The sequence below is a fragment of the Chlorocebus sabaeus genome, chromosome 16 (genome assembly GCF_047675955.1).
Source record: "Chlorocebus sabaeus isolate Y175 chromosome 16, mChlSab1.0.hap1, whole genome shotgun sequence".
Taxonomy (NCBI): domain Eukaryota; kingdom Metazoa; phylum Chordata; class Mammalia; order Primates; family Cercopithecidae; genus Chlorocebus; species Chlorocebus sabaeus.
Genome location: NC_132919.1, coordinates 59,288,141 through 59,312,456, shown reverse-complemented (window position 1 = coordinate 59,312,456; position 24,316 = coordinate 59,288,141). Strand labels below are relative to the sequence as shown.

General features: G+C 46.5%; 1 protein-coding gene across 1 annotated transcript in view; it reads left to right on the top strand.

Moving 5' to 3' along the window:
* Nucleotides 1–1,973: 1,973 nt before the first annotated feature.
* The window catches only part of PITPNC1 (phosphatidylinositol transfer protein cytoplasmic 1), a 318,864-nt gene continuing 296,521 nt past the window's right edge, over nucleotides 1,974–24,316 (top strand). The window contains exon 1 of the mRNA XM_073005099.1: nucleotides 1,974–2,937. Within this exon, the coding sequence (XP_072861200.1) occupies nucleotides 2,890–2,937 (48 nt within the window). The 5' untranslated portion in view covers nucleotides 1,974–2,889. The remainder of the gene's footprint in view (nucleotides 2,938–24,316) is intronic.

Genomic DNA, 24,316 nt, shown 5'->3' with positions numbered 1-24,316 from the left:
TGTTCTTGAACTCCTGGGCTCATGCGATCGGTCCGCCTCGGCCTCCCAAAGTGCTGGGATTACAGGAGTGAGCCACCGAGCCCAGCTGGGAATCGCTATAAGGTTTTGAAGGTGGCAGGATGAGAGCTGTACTTGCACAATATGACCAGGTCTGCGGATGCACTGACTGAAAACAAGAATCCAGTGGAGAAGTCACCTTACAACAGGAGGGGTGGGCTGGGCGTGGTGGCTCACACCTGTAATCCCAGCACTTTGGGAGGCCGGGGCTGTCACCTGAGCTCAGGAGTTTGAGACCAGCCTGACCAACATGGTGAAACCCCATCTCTACCGAAAATACAAAATTAGCCAGGGGTGGTTGTGGGCGCCTGTAATCCCAGCTGCTCCAGAGACTGAGGCAGGAGACTTGCTTGAACCCGGGAGGTGGAGGTTGCAGTAAGCCGAGATCATGCCATTGCACTCCAGCCTGGGCAACAAGAGTGAAACTATGTCACAAACCAACAACAACAACAAGAGGGGTGATGGAGGAAGCATATAAGTGACAATTTACTGTTTGGAAAATTCAGAGAAGTAGCTTCTCGACCGTGTCACCCGTCAGTAGAATACTTCCTTCCAGAATCAGTGTCAGGAAATGTCCAGGAAACCAGGAACCGAGCCTACACATCCCGATGTCCTATGTGAATGCGTATGTGGGGCTAGCCAATCCCTTGCCTTCCTGCCTCTGGGAAGATTATTAGGTCTTCCATTTGTTTTCAAGTAAGAAGCAAAAAAAAAAAAAAAAAAAAAAAAAAGGAAAAACAGCTTGAGTTTCTTTCCATATCACAGCCTTCCAATGTGTTATTATTCAACACTGCAGTGTCAGATTTAGATTTTCCACCTCGAGGAATTTGGTTTAGCTTTAATTAGTTGCTGTGAATATTTCTGAGCCAACTCTGGAAAGCATTTATCTGGAAAATAGTTTCCACTAAAATATAAGCTGGATATAGGGTATTATTTTCCTAGGAGGTTTGTATCAGTTAACACAGTTATACATTCTCTCCAGCCCTCTGGATGACTTTTGCCACAAGCCCATCATCGTCATATTGGTTAATTACTTATTAATCACAATTCAAAATACTATATTGAGGCATCTGCATCGCCATCCAAGTTCTAGCCTCAGGACTTCAGAGCGTGAAGATTTTTCGGAGAAGGGATAACGCTTACAGGTTATTCTCATACAGGCAACTGATGCATTTTTCATCCGGCAAGTTTTCATAAAAACAAGCTGAAAAATAGCAGACAAATGAAAAACAGACTTCAGCAGTTCCATGCTGCTTCCTGAGTAACTGAAGAATGTGCTTCTTGTGGTTAAAATGAGGGATCTGTTTAATATGGATGAAATAGCAACACTCCAGGCATTTTCATTGACATTTCACTGTGACTTTTTGAACTTAGGAGTGCGGATACGAAAACCTACTCTTTCTTTCTGCTGTGCGGAGCCTGCACAATCTGCAGAAAGATTGCAGAGCCGGGCCAGGCGAGGTAACAGGCTACGTGGGGTTCATGTTCTTTCTGGTTGTTCCCTCCCCCTGTTTGTACTTCATTTCCATTCACACGGCTGCACTTCCCAGTTTTCCAGGATCTCTCTTCTGAAACCAGGCAAGGGTTTGTTCCCAAATCCCACCCATTGCCTCTCCAGCCCTGGACTTGCTTACTGGACCACACATAGGTGGTGGGCATTGGTGACTTGTCCCTAGGGTCAGGGGATCAGAAACTGCCCAGAGGGACTGGATGGAGCTCGGCGGCACTCAGGGCACAATGGAGAGCGGATTCAAAGGGCAAAGGAGCCGAGGGAAGCCCCTCTGCCTGAGCCTCCCCAGCGCCGGCCGGGCTCCACTCCGGAGCAGCCCCGCCGTCTGGCAGAGACATGCTGTTTTGTTTAAATCCTCCACATTCTTTGCCATTTCCCCATTGGCCGGATGGGGCTACCCTCCCCGCCGCGGCCGCTGCTGATGTCAGCCTTGCTCGCGCTCGCTCCTCCCGCACCCACCTCCCGGGCCCAGGCACACTGCATCGGCGCGGACGCTCCGGCCCCGGCGAGGTGGCTGCAAACTCGCGGGCACGCACGGCGCCCGGGGAGCCAAGGGACTCGGGGGAGGGGACGCGCGCGGAAGGCGCCAGCTTCCTCCCGCCCGCCCCTAGCAGCCGCGAGCTGAGGTTGGAAGCGCCCGGGGCCCCAGCCGGGCAGAGCCGAGCGGCGGCGGCGGCGGCGGCTTCCCTTTTCTCCCCGAGCCGAGCCCCGGAGCGGCGCGGGGACCGGCCCTAAAAAGAGCAGGAAATCTTGTTTACCGCCCGCGGAGAGGAGCCGATCGAGCCTTTGTCTGGAAAGTCAGCATCTCCGGCTCCGGCTGCAATGTGTTCCTGGTGACATTAGCATCGGGCAGACCCGCCGGAGGAGGGGGTTCGCCAGGTTCCCTTCTGCTTTCGGAGGCGGATCGAGCGGGTGACTTTTGTGGATTCGTTTTAATTTTTGGAAATCTCTCTTTTTTCCTCCCTCGCTCGCTGCCGGGCATGTCCTGATCTGGCGGCCGCTCCTACCACCCTGGGCTGCCGAGCAGAGCCGTCACCAGCGGGTCTCCCTCCCTACCTCCCTGACTTTGCAACACCGCGTTCCGGGAGGACCGGCCTCGGCGAGGGAGGAGGCGGAGGAGCTGCGAACACCCGGACCCAAACCCTGACATGCTCTGGGGCGGAGAGGAGGAAGCCAGGAGCTGAGCGCGCCGCGGGGGCTGCTTCGCCCGCCGGCTACGAGCGCTGGGCTCCCGGCGCCCTGCCCTGCGCCTGGGCGGCAGCCTTGCTGGTCTGGAGGGCGCCCCCAGCTTCCCGCCCCGAGGATCCGCGGCCGGCAGGACCATGCTGCTGAAAGAGTACCGGATCTGCATGCCGCTCACCGTAGACGAGGTAAGCGCCGCGCCCGGCCCGGCCTCGCCCGCTCCGGGACCGCCGCCGCCGCCTCCTGGCCGGCGAGCCCCCGGCTAGCGGCAGGAAACCCAGGTGGACGTTACCCCGCAAGCCCGAAGGCTGGAGGAGAGGAGGGAGGGGATTTGCGGCTTCCACTTGTCACCCCAGCGGGGGAGGGCGGCGTTGGGTGGGGCGGCGGACTCCGGGTGGGCTCTTTGGGGGCGCCCAGAATCCAGACTGTTGGGAATCACAATGAGCCAAAGGGAGTGGGTGCGCCCCCTCCTTCCAAATAAGAAAATGAATAAAGCAAACCCAAGAGTCCCCGGCGCGCGCTGTAGCTGGGGTTTGGGGGGCACCCCGTCCTGGCCGTGGGCCCATCTTCCCCTCCCCGGCCTCTGCGGTCAGGTCGGGGTGCAAGGAGGAGCCTTGCGCCCTCGGGATCTGCACGCCCAGAGCCCCGCGGGGGGCACCTCGGAGCCCTTGGGGGAGGTCCCTGCGGGGCCCGACTTCTCGCCGTCGCCGCGGTCTTGGGCGCCGCTCCCTGCACGGCTGCCCTTCGAGGCTCGGGACCCGGCTCTGTCCTTTCGCAAACTGCCTGGCTCGGAAACTTTCTGCGTCTCTTATTTCTTCCGCCGCGGGGAGCGTGGTCGGCCCGCGAGCCGGGAGCGGCTGGGGCTGCGACGCGGCCACAGGAGGGCGCTCCAGCACGTGGTGCCGGGGCAGCGGCTGCCGGCTGGGGGCGCCGGGCGCCGGGCGGGGGCTCGTCCTCCAAGCGCAGCTTTGCTGCCCTTCTCCCGAACCTGCGAAGCCACGAGCGCCAGCATTCAGGAAGTGGTGACTCAGACAGGATTATTCCAGCCCCGGCTTCCCTTTCTTCCCCTTCTTCCTGCCCACCTTTGTGGTGATTTCACGACTGCTGAGCATCTCTGTCCAGGGACAGCGAGGGAGCCCAAAGCCAAGCACGGCAACGTGAAACTCACTAGTATGGTTTGGTGTGGCAACACACATGAAATCAGCCACCCACACCGTCTTTATATTTAAATCTGGTGCCTTGAAACTGTCAGATATGTTATTGAGCCACCACTTGGTGAGAGGGGCGATGCGCTTTGGGAGAGAAAAAGATCCTTAACTGAGAACGTGGCTGTGCTCACAGGGGCTGTCCGTATTTGCCGTCTGGACCAAGGGTTAAGGCAAGACCCAGGTACAATCCAAGACAAAATCAAAGTAGCTGCAAGTTTACAAAACGCATCAGGGGTACACAGGCTGCCAAGGAGGGAGAGATCAGCTTCCACCAGAATGATCAACCGAGTTTTGGAGTTCTTTGGCATTTGAGGAGGTAGCATTTAAGTAGGATCTGGAAGGGTGGATGCCAGATGGGTAGACAGAGATTCGAGTTGCATATGACCTTGTAAGTGGAGAAGCAGGACATAGCTTTGTGGAGAAAGTGAAAGGCAAATGAATGGGACTGGTTAATAGGTCTTTCCAGAAAAGGTGGAGATCGTCCCACCTTCTGGGCAGTTGAGCTAGAGTAATTCACCTGGGAGGCGTGGATCCCTCTACTCTATCTCCTAATGACCTTGTTTTTTGATATGAATTTGGATTCTAGGAGCAATGTTGGGACTGCATGGAATACACAGAAAATTACAGGTGATAATCAAGAAAAGAACCAGTTCTAGAAGCTTCTCTACTACCTACAAAATCTCTTTTTCCTAGTTGGTTCCCTTTTCAGGCTTTCTGAAACACTCAGGCAGATGCTTTTCCCACTTTTGTTTTTGTACCGAAATATCCACAGGTATACCATGGGGTAATTACATTTGAATGATATAGGTGGAGGCCCTTCCTTCCTTCCGTCCTTCCTTCCTTCCTTTCTTTTTTCTTTTCTTTTTTGTTTTTTTGAGATGGAACTTTGCTATGTTGCCCAGGGTGGGGTGCAATGTCGAGATCTCAGCTCACTGCAACCTCCACCACCCGGATTCAAGCAATTCTTCTGCCTCAGCCTCCTGAGTAGCTGGGATTATAGGTGCCTGCCACCATGCCCGGCTGATTTTTGTAGTTTTAGTAGAGATGAGGTTTCGCCATGTTTGCCAGGCTGGTCTTGAATGCCTGACCTCAGGCGATCCGCCTGCCTCAGCCTCCCAAGGTGCTGGGATTACAGGCATGAGCCACTGCGCCCGGCCAGCCCTTCCTTTCTTAATTGGCCAACAAAATCAGACTCATCAGACTCCACCTGTAATATAATTATAAATTCTTTAATGTACAATTCATTTTGGCTAAAGTATGATTCAGTTTCTGTAAGGTTCATATTCTGAAGTCATTTTCTGCTTTGTCAGAGAAGCAGGAGGGCAATTTAGATTAATAGATGTTTCCAATTAAAAGGATTCAGATTAGCTAAATCTGATGATGAATGAAGACATGAGGCCTAGTTTGGCAGATGTTAAACCCCTAAAGTCAGAACTGATAGTAAATTCCACAGTCTCCACCATCCCCTTTTACACTGACCTTAACATTGAAAATGAGGAAGCAACTTGAGTTTCTTCAAAGAAGATGTTTAGGTAAACTTTGGAAGCCTAACTTTTTTTTTTCCTTTCGAGACAGGGTCTTGCTCTGTCACCCAGGCTGGAGTGCAGTGGTGTGATCCTGGTTCACTTCTGCCTCCATCTCCTGGGCTCAAGTGATCCTCCCACCTCAGCCTCCTGAGTAGCTGGGACAACAGGTGTGTGCTGCCAACCTGGCTAATTTTTTTACTTTTGTAGAGACAGGGACTTGCTATGTTGCCCAGGCTAGTCTTGAACTCCTGGGCTTGAGTGATCCTCCTGCCTCGGCCTCTTAAAGTGCTGGGATTGCTGGGCGCAGTGACTTACGCCTATAATCCCAGCACTTTGGGAGGCCGAGGTGAGTAGATCACGAGGTCAGGAGATCGAGACCATCCTGGCTAACATGGTGAAACCCCGTCTCTACTAAAAATACAAAAAAATTAAGCAGGCGTGGTGGCAGGTTCCTGTAGTCCCAGCTACTTGGGAGGCTGAGGTGGGAGAATGACGTGAACCCGGGAGGCGGAGCTTGCAGTGAGCTGAGATCACGCCACTGCACTCCAGCCTGGGTGACAGAGCAAGACTCCGTCTCAAAAAAAAAAAAAAAAAAAGTGCTGGGATTACAGGCATAAGCCACTGCGCCCGGCCTGGGAGCCTAACTTTTGCTTCCACTCTTGGTTGGCTCTGGACTGATTCAACCTACGTGGATCTTCTAGAACTTGTTTCTGTTTAATCACCAGAGTTCATTGGTAGCAGTGTCCATACTTTTGAAAATGAAGCAAATGCTCATGCTTCGAAGAGTTAGTGAGAGAACCCATACTTTGTCTGCTTCTTGTGCCTGTCCTTATCCCTTCTCCCTCATTTAACCCTCTGGTGGTGGTGGGCGGTGGAGCATTAGTGGCACTGGTGTGTTATTATCCATATTTTGCAGATGAATACATTGAGATTCAGAAAGGTTAGGTAATGTGCTCCAGGCCACACAGCTAGTTAATAGGCAAGCCAGGAGGAGAGCATGGTGAAACCCATTATTTGTTGTTGCTTACTCTGCTTTTTGCCTGTCACTAGTATTTAATCCAGCAAAAGGAAAAACATTTCTTGAAAACAGATAAAGTCAGCACTATCAAATAAATGAAAAATCAGAGGCCTTTTGACTTGCTATAGATGGTACTGGCATCTACTATTTCTCTACTACTTTATTTTAACACATAAAATGTTCCCTAGTTCCAGGAAAAAAGAACATCTCTGGGAGATCAAGAAAATAAAGCTGAGCTACTGTCTAGAATAGAGTGTTGGTGGGGTTTTTCGGGGTGTGTGTGTGTGTGTGTGTGTGTGTTTTAGACATTAATTTCAGAGTAAACAATTAGTAAAAGTAACATTCCACAGATTAATTTTAATTAAAACATTTCATTGGAATAGTTCCTCGTTTGTGTTAAATGTAGGGGTCTCTGAACTCAATATAAGCCTGTTGGAAAGGTATGAACAGGAAAAGTTCCTGAGAACTGAGAGTTGCTATAGAGAGAAAGTTGTCATTATCTTCATTTGAAACATTTGGTAGACGTAGACATAGATTCTAGAGTTTTTGTTTGTTTCTTTTTTTGAGCCGTAATCTTGCTCTGTGGCCCAGGCTGGAGTGCAGTGGGATAATTTCGGCCAACTGCAACCTCCACCTCCTGGTTTCAAGCGATTCTCCTGCCTCAGCCTCCCAAGTAGCTGGGATTGCAGGTGCCCACCATCACTCCTGGCTAATTTTTTGTATTTTTAGTAGAGAAGGGGTTTCACCATGTTGGTCAGGCTTGTCTCGAACTCCTGACCCCAGGCGATCCGCCCACGTTGGGCTCCCAAAGTGCTGGGATTACAGGCATGAGCCACTGCCCCTGGCTGATTCTAGAGTTTTAGACCTAGAAGGAATATTGCAGATGATTTATAATTGAGCCATTTATTTATTTATTTACTTTTGAGATGGAGTCTCGCTCTATTACCCAGACTGGAGTGCAGTGGTGCAATCTTGGCTCACTGAAACCTCTGCCTCCTGAGTTCCAGAGATTCTCCTACCTCAGCCTCCAGAATAGCAGGGATTATAGGCGTGCACCACCCCAGCCGGCTAATTTTTGTGTTTTTAGTAGAGACAGGGTTTCACCATGTTGGTCAGGCTGGTCTCGAACTCCTGAGAGTTCATGCCTAGTGAGCCATTTCATTTTATGATGAAGTCTAGACCTGTAGAAGGTGCAGTTAAGCTGTCTACCTCATTGACAAACTTTAGGCTAGAACCAGGTCTGATTTAAGGCTCAAGGCTGTTCTACTGTATGGAATTCTCCCTCCTCTGAGATACCTTGCTGGAAGAAAATATTCTCCTGAGGACCCAGGGGTAAAGCAGGTACACTGGCTCTAGTCTCTAGTAGAAGGTGGCTGGGGACTCCGACCCTATGTGCTTAGCGGAGCACATAGGGTAGCCCCATTGGAACCTATTGGAAGGGTGGCTCGCCTCCTCTGCCAGCCACTCCTTGGTCTCAGTGAGTGACCTGCTCACCAAGGAGGCTCTTTGGAGCACAGTCTGAAGATCACCCTGCACCTGCCACCCTCACCCCAGAGGTACTTGTTAGCAAAATGAGCATCTCTCAAGAGACGCTAAGCACATCCTAATATTATCTAAGGCAGGAATCCTTTCATTTTCATTGCTTTCTGTACTGTTTAACCGTTCTGGCTGGGTACAGTGGCTCATGCCTGTAATCCCAGCACTTTGGGAGGCCGAGGCGGGTGGATCACCTGAAGTCGGGAGTTCGAGACCAGCCTGACCAACATGGAGAAACCCCGTGCCTACTGAAAATACAAAATTAGTCAGGCATGGTGGTGCATGCCTGTAATCCCAGCTACTTGGGAGGCTGAGGTAGGAGAATTGCTTGAACCTGGGAGGTGGAGATTGCAGTGAGCCGAGATTGTACCATTGCACTCCAGCCTGGGCAACAAGAGCAAAAGTCTGTCTTAAAAAAACAAAAACAAACAAACAAACAAAAAATTCAGTTCTTGTTCAACAGTTCCTGTTCTGACTGCATTAACATTAATGTGTATACTTTTAGGGATTGATTTGTGGTCTTTAGGGATTTGGTGCATAATGCAGAAAAATAGAAACACTTGCCTCTGCTCCAAGAAAAGAGAAAGAAAGGAAAGAAAAGAAAAACAACTTTTTCTTACAGAATATTATTTTGTTCTTTGCCCTGGCAGGGAGCCAGTGCACTTCATCCAGGCTCCCTCAGGGTCCCCGGAGAGTTTTCTTGCGCACATTTCTGAGAACAGATTTGGGATCAGGGTGGTGCTGCCTCTGGAATGACATGAATGGAAATGCCAAAATGCCGAACAGTGCTCCTTGTTCTCTGCTTTAAACCATTTTCCTGAAATGCATCTGCAAACATATCCAGGCAGAAATTATTGAAAGGAAGAGATTTTAAGTTTGCTGCTGGCGTCAATACCTCTCAATATAAAGGATAAAGACCCCTTGGATTAATCTCACAGACCTTCCCCAAGGTTTCTCATAAACATAATTTGGAAAATGTTTTCCTTGTCTGGTGTAAAAATTTTATTCTGAATAAGATAATTCTATAAAAAGTTTTCTCAAGAATGAGCACGATATTGAGAAGTTGTTTTATTTTATTTTAAATTTTCTGTTGAGAACGGACTAAGGTCAGCATCATGTGTGTGATTTCTGGGTGATCCAGGTAGTTTCATTGGCTTGTTCTGAGAAGTGAAGCCAGCTGGACTTCTGGGTGGGGTGCGGACTTGGAGAACTTTTCTGTCTTACAAGAGGATTGTAAAACGCACCAATCAGCACTCTGTAGCTAGGATTGTAAAGTGCACTAATCAGCACTCTGTAGCTAGCTAGAGGTTTGTAAAATGTGCTAATCAGCACCCTGCAAAAATGTACCAATCAGCTCTCTTTGGCTAGCTAGAGGTTTGTAAAATGGACCAATCAGTGCTCTCTAAAATGGACCAATCAGCACTCTGTAAAATGTACCGATCAGCAGGACATGGGCGGGGACAAATAAGGGAATAAAAGCAGCGCCCCCCCTCCTTCCAGGCTGTGGAACCTTCCAGGCTGTGGAACCTTTGTTCTTTCGTGGTTCACAATAAATCTTGCTGCTGTCCACTCTTTGGGTCCGCACCACCTTTAAGAGCTGTAACACTCAGGGCAAAGGTCCGCAGCTTCATTCTTGAAGTCTGCGAGACCAAGAACCCACCAGAAGGAACCAACTCCAGACACATTTCCACAGCCAGTGGACAGTGGAGGTTTGCCTAGCTGTCTGGCAAAGCTCCATTTTTTTTTTTTTTTTTTTTTTTTTTTTGTCATAAAGGGCACAGGGAAAGGAGGGCGGGTAAATAGATTTGTGCAAACCTTTCAACACTAATGGAACAGACAAGGAGCAGATGCTGTCCTCCTGGCTGGTCAGTGAAATTGACTCTGTCCATGAAAGAAGCTGCATTTTCCCAGTGACTTGGGGGGAAGTACCTGGCACAGGAAACGGATACAGGGATCAGGGAAGCAAACTATTGTTAACAAAACCCTGGTTAAAAGTAGGTAGTAATTAACTTTTCCTTTTTCTTATTGTGATATGGAGGAAGTTCCTAAGGCTCTTAAGTCAATTTAGAAACCTTGTGTCTGATTGCATGAGTGTGACTGATACTCCAAAGCAAAGCGAATAATATTCATTTCAGTAAGGCTGTTGTTTCAGGTCACTGGAGAATATTATTTATTGTAGGCATTAAAATAAATTAATATGCTTTATTTATTTATTTTGAGACGGAGTTTTGCTCTTGTTGCCCAGGCTGGAGTGCAGTGGCACTATCTCGGCTCACTGCAACCTCTGCCTCCCAGGTTTCAAGCGATTCTCCTGCCTATCTCAGCCTCCCGAGTAGCTGGGATTACAGGCGCCTGCCAGTACGCCCAGCTAATTTTTGTATTTTTAGTAGAGATGGGGTTTCACCATGTTGTCTAGGCTGGTCTCAAACTCCTAACCTCAGGTGATCCAACCGCCTCGGCCTCCCAGAGTGCTGGGATTACAGGTGTGAACCACTGCGCCCAACCTAAAATAAATTAATATAGTTTAAACATTCAACCTCTTTAAGAGCTTCCCCTCTGCCAGGGATGTGTAAGTATGGGATAGGGAGTGGGAAATCACAACGTTTTGGATTTTTAAAAATGTGAAAGTGTATGCACAATGACAGGCAGTAAATGTGTTTTTCAGGAGCAGTAATTACTGGAAAAGTACATCTAGATTGATTGCTTTAGCAGCCTCAGTGAGACTGCAGCACCCTGGCTGGCTTGTGTGGGCTTTGGCCTGTTTTCAGTTGCCTGGAGGTCTGTAGTGTTAGGCAAGTCTGAAAACTTTTTTTGAAAACTAGGTAACACTTTTGCCCCGGTTCAGAGAAACAGACTGAGTTCTAGAAATCAGCTAACTTGTACTGAGAAGGTTTTATGTATCTTTAACAAATTCAGCCCACTGGGACAGGAAAAGGAGAATTTCAGACTAGAAATCAGGAATTTTGTATATTCCCAAGTGAAGATTTTTCTTATAGGTTACAAGGAGGATAAGGCACAAATATATTATAAATATTAAAATGGACAAACCAATTGTATCTGGAAAATGTAGAGTTGTCTGGAAAAATCATCTTGGAAGCTTTACTTTTTGTACTATGCAACCTCTAATTTACAAATAACATCCAAATCATTCAAACGAACAGTGTCACAGGGCTGCACACCGCCAGGGGGCGCCATTTACATGGGACCCAGTGGGAGTAGAGCAGTGTGGTCGCCTGCAACTGACCAACCTGCCTTGTATCGCCCTTTCATGCTCCCAGCCCCTGCTGCTGTCCTGGGTTAGAACTTGAAAGTTTATACCAAACTCATGGGTTTACAAGTGGAAACATCACACCCTTAGCATCGTGTTTCCTGAACACTCCATCTACAATAGCTTTTTCCCCATCTAAATCTCTGGCCAGGCACAGTGGCTCACGCTTGTAATCCCAGCACTTTGGGGTGCCGAGGCGACAGGTCACTTGAGGTCGGGAGTTCAAGACCAGCCTGGCCAACATGGTGAAACCCCATCTCTACTAAAAATACAAAAATTAGCTGGGCATGGTGGTGCATGCCTGTAATCCCAGCTACTCGGGAGGCCGAGGCAGGAGAATTGCTTGAACCCGGGAGGTGGAAGTTGCAGTGAGCTGAGATCGAGGCTGCACTCCAGCCTGGCTGACAGAGCGAGACTCTGTCTCAAAATAAAATATAAAATAAAATAATCTTTTCCTTAATACTCTCCCTAATTATATCCTCTATTATCTGCCTCTCCACACCTGTTTATTCCTTCAGAGCATTTATCTCAATTTGTACTTATTTTGTTTACTTGTGTTATCTATTGCCATCGTTATCTTTTCAACACGTAATCCACGTGAGAAGATACTGATACAATCTTTTCACTTATTTTTTTTCATACTAAGTCTTTGAAATCATGTGTGTATTTTCTGTGGACACACATCCCAGTTTGCACTGGCCACTCTGCAGTGCTCAAGGACCACGTGTGGCTTGTGGCTGCCATGCTGGACAGTGCAACTCTGGTGCTTAAACTAGGGTCCACACATAGTAAATATTTGCTGAATGAATGGATAGGAAGAAGCTGAGAAAAACAGAAACCATTTAAGGAAGCCTGATCCTCTATGGCCTCCTGTAAAAGGTTTAAAATTTTTTCACTTCTATACTGCCTGAAATTTTACCAGTTAGAGATATCTTTTGTATTTAAAACATCCTCATTTAAAAATTTCTTAGTGATACCCCTGAGAAGTTTGAAATCAGTCATATATTTAGAAGTTATTGCAATTAGACTGCTTTCCTCCCAACTCCCAGAGGAGTTTGTATATTAGTTTTCTTTTCTTTTTCTCGTTTTTTTTTCCTTGGAGTCTTGCTCTTGTTGCCCAGGCTGGAGTGCAGTGGCATGATCTCAGCTCACTGCAACCTCTGCCTCCTGGTTTCAAGCAATTCTCCTGCCTCAGCCTCCCGAGTAGCTGGGATTACAAGTGCCCACCACCATGCCTGGCTAATTTTTGTATTTTTAGTAGAGATGGGGTTTCACCATGTTGGTCGGGCTGGCCGTGAACTTCTGACCTCGTGATCCACCTGTCTTGGCCTCCCAAAGTGTTGGCATTACAGGCATAAGCTACTGCACCCAGCCTCTTTTCTGTTTTACTTTGAGACATAGTCTTACTCTGTCACCCAGGCTGGAGTGCAGTGGCATGATCTCAGCTCACTGCAACATCCGCCTCTCGGGTTCAAGCAATCCTCCTGCCTCAGGTTTCTTAGTAGCTGGGACTACAGACCAGCACCACCACACCCGGCTAGTTTTATATTTTTGGTAGAGACAGGGTTTTACTGTGTAGGCCATGCTGGTCTTGAACTCCTAACCCCCGGTGATCCACCCGCCTCAGCCTCCCAAAGTGAGCCACCGCACCTGGCCCTATATTAGTTTTCTATTGCTATGTTACAAATGGTCACGAACTCAGTGGCTTACAACAACACCCATTTATGAGTGTACAAATTCTGTGGGTCAGAAGTCTGGGTGTGGCATGGCTGGATTCTCTGCTCAGGGTCTCATAAGGCAGACATCAAGGTGTCAGCCAGTCTGCCTTTCTTTCTGGGTCTTGGAGTTGTCTTCAGGGCTCACGTGGTTGTTGGCAGAATACAATTCCTTACAGTCCGTCAGTTAGAGGCTCGCTCCTAGAGGCCACCTGCCGTGTCCTGCCATGTGGCCCTCTCCACAACATGGCAGTTTGCTCTTGCAAGGCCAGCAGGAGCTTCTACTGCAACTTCAGATCTCTGACTTGCTGTCTCTCACTTCTCGATGCTTTTCCAAAAGGGCTTACCAGTCAGTGGGAATCTTGAGGGCCATTCTGCCTCTCCTAGGAAGATTCGCCAAATTAGAGAAGTAGTTATTTCTTGAATCTGGAAAAGAGGGCTATGGAAGTTCCAGGTTGACATCATGAAAACATCCATTCACAGATACTTTATTGAACTCCTGCTCTGTGCCAGGTGCTAGGCCTGGAGTGGCTAACAAGGCAGGTAGATCCCTGCCCTCCTGGAGCATCTAGGCCAGAGGATACTGGAGAGGTTTCATTGTCGTTTAAAAATAGATGATGGACGTGGTTGCACAGGTCTGTTAAGTGTATTAAGAACCATTGAATTGGCATGTAAAGTACATCTCAATAAAGCTTGTTGTTGTTGTTGTTTTGTTTTGCTTTGTTTTTTGAGATGGGGTCTCACTCTGTTGCCCAGGCTGGAATGCAGTGGCGCAATCTTGGCTCACTGCAACCTCCGCTTCCTGGATTCAAGCGATTCTTCTGTCTCAGCCTCCCGAGTAGCTGGGACTACAGGTGCGTGCCATCACGCCCGGCTAATTGTTTGTAATTTTAGTAGAGACGGGGTGTCACCTTGTTAGCCAGGATGGTCTCGAACTCCTGATCTTGTGATCCCCTCGCCTCGGCCGCCCAAAGTGCTGGGATTACAGGTGTGAGCCACCGTGCACGGCCAAAGCTGTTTTTTTTTTAGAAATAGAAGTGCTTACAGATTTGTTTGAGCAGAATAGATACCCATGTTCAGAGAGAGAGGGAGAGAGAGAGCCATTGAGAAGCAGAGAGTGCCGAATGTGAATTTGTGTAAATTGAAAATTTACAGTCCCCGTCCTTGAGATGGCTCTGGCTGTCTTGAATTTAGCTTTCCAGAGGAGGAGGTTCTCTTCCGCAGCAGTGTGGGAAAAAAATCTACCAGATTTGGACCAGAATGACTGCAATTTAGGTCAGAACATGATACTTAGAGGGAAAAAAGTAATCATGGCTTGAATAGCTGCCCTAAGGCCAGCTACAGGGTTGCAGGGGTCTGAGGAACCTTCCTTGTCAGAGCTCAGGATCCTTAGGGGTCCCCGCAAGGGCGTGGAGGCTGTGGCCATCAAGAGTAGAAGAACCAGCTTCCGAAGGAACCCAGGATTGTTCTGGCTCTGGCTCCAGGTGCATATCTCTGCTTTCTGTGAGCATTGAATGGGAAATCACGTGTTAGCAGAATAAATCCCAGAATACACATTCAGGAGAAGATGGTTCCACATGGCACATAAGTCCTTTGCCTTATTGATGTTTGTCTGGCAGATGTCCTTAAGCCTTCCCATCAGGGGCTTTATTCTGAGGGTGGCTAACTGGCTATTTAAGCCTCATCTCAATAGTGTCTGTCTAGGATGGCAAAATCACACCAGGTTCTGCTGGGCAAATCTCCCAGGTGGCATATTGCTAGAGGAGAATGCCACTGCAGAGGACACACTGTCTTGGCCACCGGTTTTGCAAACCATAGTGGAGGAAGGAGTTTGGGGTCACCAACCACTTCCTGGCTGACTGCCTGAGCCACATTATACAGACTGTTTGTTGACTTAGTAATACTGAAGCCAGAGCTCACCAAGACTTCGACATCAAGCATGAAAGTGACTAATTCTTCTGTTTCCCAGCACTTTGACAAAGGAGCCTCTCTTAAAACTCCTCATCGGACGTTAGTGGAAGTCGACTCATGTATCTAAACATGTAGCCAGCGTAAGTTCTTGGTCAGATTGGTCCAATGACTTTTCTTAGCGTGTGTGTGTGTGTGTTTTAATCTTTTTAAGTTCGGGTGAAGTTTGACCTTCTGGAATTCCTGTTTATTCCTGAGCAAAGAAAAAAAAAAAATCACCATTCTTTTTTTTTTTTTTTTTTTTTTTTTGAGGCGGAGTCTCGCTTTGTCACCCAGGCTGGAGTGCAGTGGCATGCATGATCTTGGCTCACTGCAACCTCTGCTTCCTGGGTTCAAGCGATTCTCCTACCTCGGTCTCCCGAGTAGCTGGGATTACAGGCACATGCCACCATGCCCAGTTAATTTTTGTATTTTTGATAAAGGCAGGGTTTCACCATGTTACCCAGGCTGGTCTCGAGCTCCTGACCTCAGGTGATCCGTCCGCTTCGGCATCCCAAAGTGCTGGGATTACAGGCATGAGCCACCACTCATGGCCAAAATCATCATTCTTTAATTCGTTTAGCATCATATCTGACCATCTTTAGGGTGTTGTTTCTTTCCCAGACTGAATCACCCAGATAAATAAGATTGGCCAAACAAATGTAATTTGATGATACCCTATAATAATGTTGTTTAAGTAGTTAATCTAAGCTGCTTATCTCCAAAGACTGTTCCCCTGCCCCATGTTATCTTACACACACACACACACACATTCAGTTTCTGATTATATTTGCTACATTAAGGCCAGATCCAGGTATTTCTGAGCACTAGTTTGTGTGTTTTTATGTGAACATAACTAGTTTATGTATTTATTTATTTATTTTTGAGATGGAGTCTCACTTTGTCATCCAGGCTGGAGTGCAGCGGCATGATCTTCGCTCACTGCAACCTCCGCCTCCTGGGTTCAAGCGATTCTCCTGCCTCAGCCTCTTGAGTAGCTGGGATTACAGGTATCCACCGCCACGCCCAGCTAATTTTTATATTTTTAGTAGAGATGGGGTTTCACCATGTTGGCCAGGCTGGTCTCGAACTCCTGACCTCAGGTAATCTGCTCACCTAGGCCTCTCAAAAGTGTTGGGATTACAGGAGTGAGCCACCATGCCGGGCCAGAAAGTTCAGTTTCTTAGAGATTAAATAACCCTTCAGGATTATCAAAGGAAATAATTAGGGAAAGGTAGATGTTCTGTCCCAGTAACAGAAGAAAGTGGTCCAGAAATTTTATGTTCCATCAAATGATCGATTTTACTTAAGTATTAAACCAAGTGACATTCTTCAGTTTAACTCTCATAAATGAATCATATTCCTCTTTGCAAATAACTTTTGTAGTTCGTGCTCTAAAAAGAGAACCACCCCTACACTCTTGGAAATTATTCCTTTTAATGGCAGTAAAAACCTTTGGCTTTCAGAGGCGTCATCAGCAGAGATGTTAGTTCATGAGCACCTGTGAGTTTCTCAAAATTAGTATCTGAAAATGATGGGAACACACAAGCAGCACCATGTCTTTGGCACATTTAGTTGAAAACTTAAAATTCTTCAGGTGGAGGTAAAGCAAATTGGAAGGTATTAAAAATGATCAGAATGTACTATTCAGAGTTATATATTTACCCTTCCATCTGAGATGCCTGCGCCTTGGAAAACCCCAGCTCACTTTTGCTAGCGGTGCTTCCAGATCCAGTTTCTAAACCACACAGCCAGATTAACATTATTGTTTTATAGTCACACTGCATGTGGACTAAAATAATTTTTTTTTCAGAGACCAGGGTCTCACCATGTTGTCCAGGCTGGTCTCAAACTCCCAAGCGCAAGTGATCTACCAGCCTTGGCCTCCCAAAGTGCTGGGATTATAGGTGTGAGCCACTGCACCTGGCTAAAATAAATATTTTTAAGTTTAACACGGTTATTATTTTGAAATTGGAACTCTAAAAGACTTTTCAAAATTCAAAATGATCGAGAATGTTAAAAATAATGAAAAAAGCACCTCTAAACCTGCCCTAGATTCCGGAGATTCAAAGATGTTTTGCTTTGTATCAGCACTATTGAAATAAACATGTTATCACCTAAAAGGAACTATTTGAAGGAGACTGCACTTTATTGGATGTGTATATCCTGGTGAGTTTTTTATTAATGTTTATTGTTTTTTAAAAAATGTGTTAAAATGGCTGGGCGCAGTGGCTTACCCCTATAATCCTAGCACTTCAGGAGCCCAAGGCAGGCGGATTACTTGAGGTCAGGAGTTGGAAACCATGGTCAGGAGTTGGCCAACATGGTGAAACCCCGTATCCACTAAAAATACAAAAAAATTATCTGGGCGTGGTGGTGCATGCCTGTGACCCCAGCTACCCGGGAGGCTGAGGCAGGAGAATCGCTTGAACCCAGGAGGTGGAGGTTGCGGTGAGCCAAGATCGCGCCACTGCACGCCAGCCTGGGCTACAGAGCAAGACTCCACCTCAAAAAAAGAAGAAGAAGAAGAAGAAGAAAAATGTGTTAAAATACACGTAACATTTGCCATCTTAAACCTTTTTGAGTATACAGTTTTTTGTTTGTTTGTTTTTTGAGATGGAGTCTTGCTCTGTCGCCCAGGCTGGAGTGCAGTGGTGCGATCTCAGCTCACTGCAAGCTCCGCCTCCCAGGTTCACGCCATTCTCCTGCCTCAGCCTCCCGAGTAGCTGGGACTACAGGCGCCCCCCACCACGCCCCGCTAATTTTTTGTATTTTTAGTAGAGACAGGGTTTCACTGTGTTAGCCAGGATGGTCTCAATCTCCTGACCTCGTGATCTGCCAGCCTTGGCCTCCCAAAGTGCTGGGATTTCAGGCGTGAGCCACTGCGCCCGGCCTTAACCATGTAACATTTTCATTCTTGTCAATTCTGTTAGTGATATCTACAAATAGAGCTTTCAACTCCCTATAGCCAATGACCTGGGCTTTATTAGATTTTATAGTACAATGGTCCTGTCGCTTTCAAGGAGCAGTTTGTCATGAACACTATACAAAAAAGTATCTAAAAAAATGTTGGTCTTCAGAGTTTCAATTCAGTCTGAGAAGCGTTTTCCTACTAGGGACAAAAGGTGTTTATTTAACCCTTACTGTTACCAAAACATGACACATCTACAACACAGAGGTTAAAGAAGGCCAGGCTTGGTGGCTCATGCCTGTAATCCCAGCACTTTAGGAGGTCAAGGTGGGAGGACCACTTCAGCCTAGGAGTTTGAGACCACCCTGGGCCACATAGTGAGACCCCATCTCCTCTGTGATACCAGGGATTTGGCTACTTTTGATATAAGAGTCAGTACTAAACTCCCTCTTTAAAAAATAAGATGGGCCGGGCACAGTGGCTCACGCCTGTAATCCCAGCACTTTGCAAAGCTAAGATGGGCGGAACACGAGGTCAGGAGTTCGAGACCAGCCTGGTCAATATGGTGAAACCCTGTTTCTACGAAAAATGCAAAAATTAGCTGGGTGTGGTGTCGGGTGCCTGTAGTCTCAGCTACTCAGGAGGGTGAGGCAGAAGAATCACTTGAACCCAGGAGACAGAGATTGCAGTGAGCTGAGATCGTGCCACTGCAATCTAACCTGGGTGACAGCAAGACCCCGTCTCAAGGAAAAAAAAAAAATGGTTGCCAGGAGCAGTGGTTCACACCTATAATCAACACTTTGGGAGGATGAGGTAGGAGGATTGCTTGAGCCTAGGAGTTCGAAAACAGCCTGGCCAACACAGTGAGACCCCATATCTATTTATGTATATATTTTAAAAGTTATAGAAAACAACGCTCTTATTAAACTGGTAATTAGCAATTAAAGTAGAAAAACATCATTGGATAGATGGCTGAGAAAAGGGATCTGTAATCACCTGTTTATCTGGACAGGTTTTTTCTTTGTTTCTTTTTTTTTTAGAGATGCGGTCCCACTCTGTTGCCCAGGCACCATCATGACTCACTGTAGCCTCACACTCCTGGGCTCATGCTATCCTCCTGAGTAGCTGGGACCAACAGGCCTGCACCACCAGCCACCACTGGCTAATTTTTTTCTTTTTGTAGACATGGGTGGGGAAGTGTCTTGTTACATTGCCCAGGCTGGTCTCGAATTCCTAGCCTCAAGCAATCCTCCTTCCTCGGCCTCCCAAAGTGCTGAGATTATAGGTGAGAACCACCACACCTGGCCTGGACAGATAGTTTTGAAAACAGGGGTTATCACTAGAGAAGTCTGTGCTTGAGCTGAGGAGCATGTCGCCTGAAATGTGTAAATTTCCTATAGTTAGTGCCCTGGTGGCATGGTCCTCCATCAAGAACATTTTGCTGAGTTTTCCCTAACTTGAAATAATAACAGTGATGCTGGTGCTGATGAAAAGACTGATGTGGCCCTTACATCCCGCGTGAATCATCATTTTGGATTATTGTAGCCTCCATAAAAGTGATACAGTGGATGAAAGTGGTTTTTCTCGATACTTAAAAACGCTGTGAAAATGAGATAGGTTTAAAGATATAAATGTGATTTTTAAATCCTGCCCCACACCCAAGTGCCAAGAGTTTGGTGACTAGAATTGCATTTAGTCTTCGGGGTACAGATTGTAGCTTGCAGGCTAGAGACTCAAACCTTTGGCTATTGAAGGCCATGACAAATGCTCATTTTTTGATACTCTGTTTTTGCTGCTCATGAAGAGGCATCATGTTCAAAATGGAAAACCTTTAGATTCAGGACTTAATAGTTCACCTCTTTTGGATTGTGTTTGATGGAAACTTGGACACAGCTGAGTGTAATTATGCTTTTCAGCAGTATGACTTATAGTACTGCAGATATGGGCACACTTTGAGATTTTTCTTTTTGCCAAAATTTGTCTGAAAAGGAGGTTGGTGGTGGTTGTGTGTGCATGTGTGTTTTTAAGGTAATTAGGCTATCAGGGGTCCAAATGGAATAATCCCCTTAAGCCTTTTCAAGAAAAACACTTTCAAAGGGGTAAGTATACTTAAAATTAGCCATTATTTACGTAGGTGCTCAGCTTTTTGACCATGTTCTCTAGGAGTTGTTTCTTTTACATTTTGGTTATGTTTGTCAGAAACCATCTTATGTTTTATTTTTTATTTTTCTTTCTTTCTTTATTTTTAAGACAGAGTCTCACTCTGTTGCCCAGGCTGGAGTGCAGTGGCGTGATCTCAGCTCCCTGCAACCTCTGCCCTCAGGTTCAAGCAATTCTTCTGCCTCAGCCTCCCAAGTAGCTGGGATTACAGGCACCCGCCACCACACCTGGCTGATTTTTGTATTTTAGTAGAGATGGGGTTTCATCATGTTGACCAGGTTTATCTCAAACTCCTGACCTCAGGTGATCCACCAGCCTCGGCCTCCCAAAGTGCTGGGATTACAAGCATGAGCCACCACACCTGGCCTTAGTTTTATTTTTTGAGATGGGGTCTCTCTCTGTTGCCCAAACCGGAGTGCAGTGGTGCAGTCATTGCTCACTGCAGCCTTCACCTCCCTGAGCTGAAGCCTTAGCCTCCTGAGTAGCTGGGACCACAGGCGTGAGCCACTGTGCCTGGCCGCGACCACCTTATTTTTTAAAGAGGGAGTTTAGTACTGGTTCTTAGATCAAAAGCAGCCAGATCTCTGGTATCACAAAAGCTTCCTCATGGATTCATCTATTTTTCATCTCCAGAATACCACCTCAGTGCTGTCCTGGCCAACAATCTGTTCTCTAGACTTGGAGAAGGAACTGCCGCAAGGCTCTTCCAGGCCTCTCTTTTTGAGAAAAGTTAAGAACAAAGTAAAAAGATGCAGTGGCGAAATGACGTCAGGGTTAATGGATTGGGATTTTAGGGCTGGAGTCCTAGCTTTTGTAGCTCTCTGCTGAGTGCAGGATCTGCCCTGAACATCTCTCAAAATCATGGACTGGGGTAAAACCTGCTCACTCTGGCTCAGACCAGAGGACTTTGCAGCCACCTCGAGACACATGTTTGGGTGTGTCTCATCTCCAATCAGGATGTTCAGCTTGCTTTCTGCTTATCTTAGATCTTTTTGAATTGCGAATTTGGTCACAGCTGACCACTTGCTTTTGCATCAATACTTAAAAGTGTTCAAGGCCGGGCATGGTGGCTCACGCCTGTAATCCCAGCACTTTGCGAGGCCGAGGCGAGCAGATCACGAGGTCAGGAGATCGAGACCATCCTGGCTAACACAGTGAAACCCCGTCTCTACTAAAAATACAAAAAAATTAGCCGGGCGTAGTGGCAGGCGCCTGTTGTCCCAGCACATGCCATACATGCCATACAGGCACATGCCACCATGCCAGGCTAACTTTTGTGTTTTTAGTAGAGACGGGGTTTCACCGTGTTAGCCAGGCTGGTCTGGAACTCCTGACCTTGTGAGATCTGCTTACCTCGGCCTCCCAAAGTGCTGGGATTATAGGCATGAGCCACTGCGCCCAGCAGAGGGTAAGCTTTGGTGGTTGTTCTCAATTGGTTGTTGTCAGCTTTCAATGGCCGGCCACTATGACCCTCATCTTCAAGGCTCTTGTCTCCTTTGAAAAACTTCTTGGACCACCACTGCACTGTACATTCTGTAGCCATTCCTGGGGGCAAATGCATTGCTGATGTTGAGAGTTGTCTCCACTGCTTTACCACACATTTTGAACTCGAATAAGAAAATTGCTCGAATTTGCTTTTTGTCTAACATCATTTCCATAGTCTAAAATAAATATAAAATAAACAGCAAGTAATAAGTCATTAGCAAAAAAAGTGAAAAAATGTGCATTAAAATGATGTATAACAGAACCATATTTATTTAAGAATGTATTCCAATATCAAACGGCAAATTCCAACAATGCAAAAATTTACCCCTGAAAAGAGGCATAGTCACTTTAAACTTGGTTTTTCTTTCATTTTACTTTACCCTCTTATTGATGAAACACCTTTGCATTTTATCTCCCTGAGCCAAAGTACCTGTAAGTTGCTCAGAGCTGGGGTTGGTGTAGTACTGTGGAAGAGTGTGGACACAGAAGATCTAGTCTGTCCTTGCTGTGTGATATCAATGATTTGATTGAGAAAGACTCATTTTCCTGGGCCTCACCTGTCAATGTTCTCAACTGTCAAATGCCCTCTTTTGGCCTGTATTAGGGGCTGATCTCATGCAATACAGAGCCTACTCTGCAAATACAAGGGGTCGTGATCGTTGTCCATTTGTGGGGAATGTGAAAACACCTGGGGATCATGGTGGGCTAGATACTGTCTCACACTTTAAAATGCCTTTATTTTAGGGGTACCCTCTAGTGCAATAGGTATTTTGGACTCTCTGCTTTCCACATGGCCAATGGGAAATCCTAAGATGCCCATGGGATCTAAGTTTGCCCAGTGGGAATGCTGTGTCATAGTCATAAAGGCTTAAGGATTACTTTATTTCCAGCCCTGCAGGGGCTATAAATTGCTACTTTAAATTTCATTCTCCAGCACCCTGATGTTTATGTTGCTATGGTGGTGTGTCTCTTGCTCGGGTGACAAGATTGCCATTGGAAATAGGCCAAAGTAACAGCCTAACAGGTGGCTGTGCTTTGGGAAGTCATTTGCAAAACTATTTTGCGAAGAAGTCTGGTGCAAATAAGTCACACGACTGTGCCCTTAACTGTAGTTTATAGTTTAGTTTTTTTTTTTTTTAAACGCATTCCTCCCCCTTTCCGTTTTATATATAGACTTTTTCCCTCTTTCAAGTAGTGCCATGCTGATTTCCTGTAGTAACACAAGGAAAGATTTCAGTTCATTTTATTTAGCAGTGGATGTCCTTTCCTTATTTTGTGTAACCGGAGCCCTCTTTCTAAAAATAACCCTTCTTTTCCTAATGTGATTCTTATAGCTGATGTACTCTATTTAAATGAAAGGCCTTTTTAACATGCCCATTTTAATTGATATATATTTATTACATATAACTATATATAATAAAATACATATATAAATATATAATAAAAGATTTCCCTGTAGGGTCTAATCCTCAGTGAATGTGGTAGCAGAAATTGTTCTTTACACTTTCACCTGCCAATTATGACTGTTTTCTTTCTCTCTTTCTGTTTTTTTTTTTTTTTTTTTTTTTTTGAGATGGAGTCTCACTCTGTCATGTCACCCAGGCTGGAGTGCAATGGCGCCATCTCAGCTCACCGCATCACTGCAACCTCCGCCTCCTGGGTTCAAGCAATTCTCCTGCCTCAGCCTCCCGAGTAGCTGGGATTACAAGCATGTGCCACCACACCCAGCTAATTTTTGTGTTTTTAGTAGAGACGGGGTTTCACCATGTTGACCAGGCTGGTCTCAAACTCCTGACCTCAAGTGATCCACCCGCCTTGGTCTCCCAAAGTGTTGGGATTACAGGCGTGAGCCACCGTGCCTGGCCAGTTTTCTTTATTTTGAGATAAAATCATAGAAAGAACCTGAGTATTAAACCAGTTCAACTTCCTACCCACTTGAGAGTCCTTTCTACAATAATCTTGGGTGGCAATCATCTTGCCTTTGGGCTTAATACCAGCTATCACTTGGGTGTGGGCTCTTTTTGGTAATATAACCTCTGCAGTTTTCCACTTTGATCTGTTGGAAGATGCTTTCTCATGTTTAATTGGTATGTGATTCCTTAGAGCTTTCAGGATCGTTTCTACCGCTATAGTGACACACACACAAGCCCCTTCTGCATGCTGACTCTTTAAACATTTGAAGAAATCTGTAATGTTGGCTGGGTGCGGTTGCTCTTGCCTGTAATCCCAGCACTTTGGGAGGCTGAGGCAGGTAGATCACGAGGTCAGGAGTTCAAGACCAGCCTGGCCAAGATGGTGAAACCCTGTCTCTACTAAAAATACAAAAAATTATCTGGGCGTGGTAGTGGGCGCCTGTAATCCCAGATACTCAGGAGGCTGAGGCAGAGAATTGCTTGAACCCAGGAGGCGGAGGTTGCAGTTAGCTGGGATAGTGCCACTGCACTCCAGCCTAGAGACAGAGACTCCATCTAAAAAAAAAAAAAAAAAAAATCTAGAATGTTGTCCTTTGGTCTTCTCTTCCACTGGCTTACTACTCTCAATTCCTTCAGATTGAATTTATGAAATGCTTTTGTCTCCCTCACCATTCCTGTGGTTCCTCTTTCTTATTGTCCTTTAGAAAAGGACAATAAGCATTGAACGCAATGCTTTAGAGCAGAGGTCAACCAACTTTTTCTGCAAACCGCCAGATAGCAATATATTAGACTTGCAAGCCGTAAAGTCTCTGTTGCAACTACTCAACTCTGACCTTGTAACATGAAAGCAGGCATAGGGCAACATGTAAATGAATAGGTG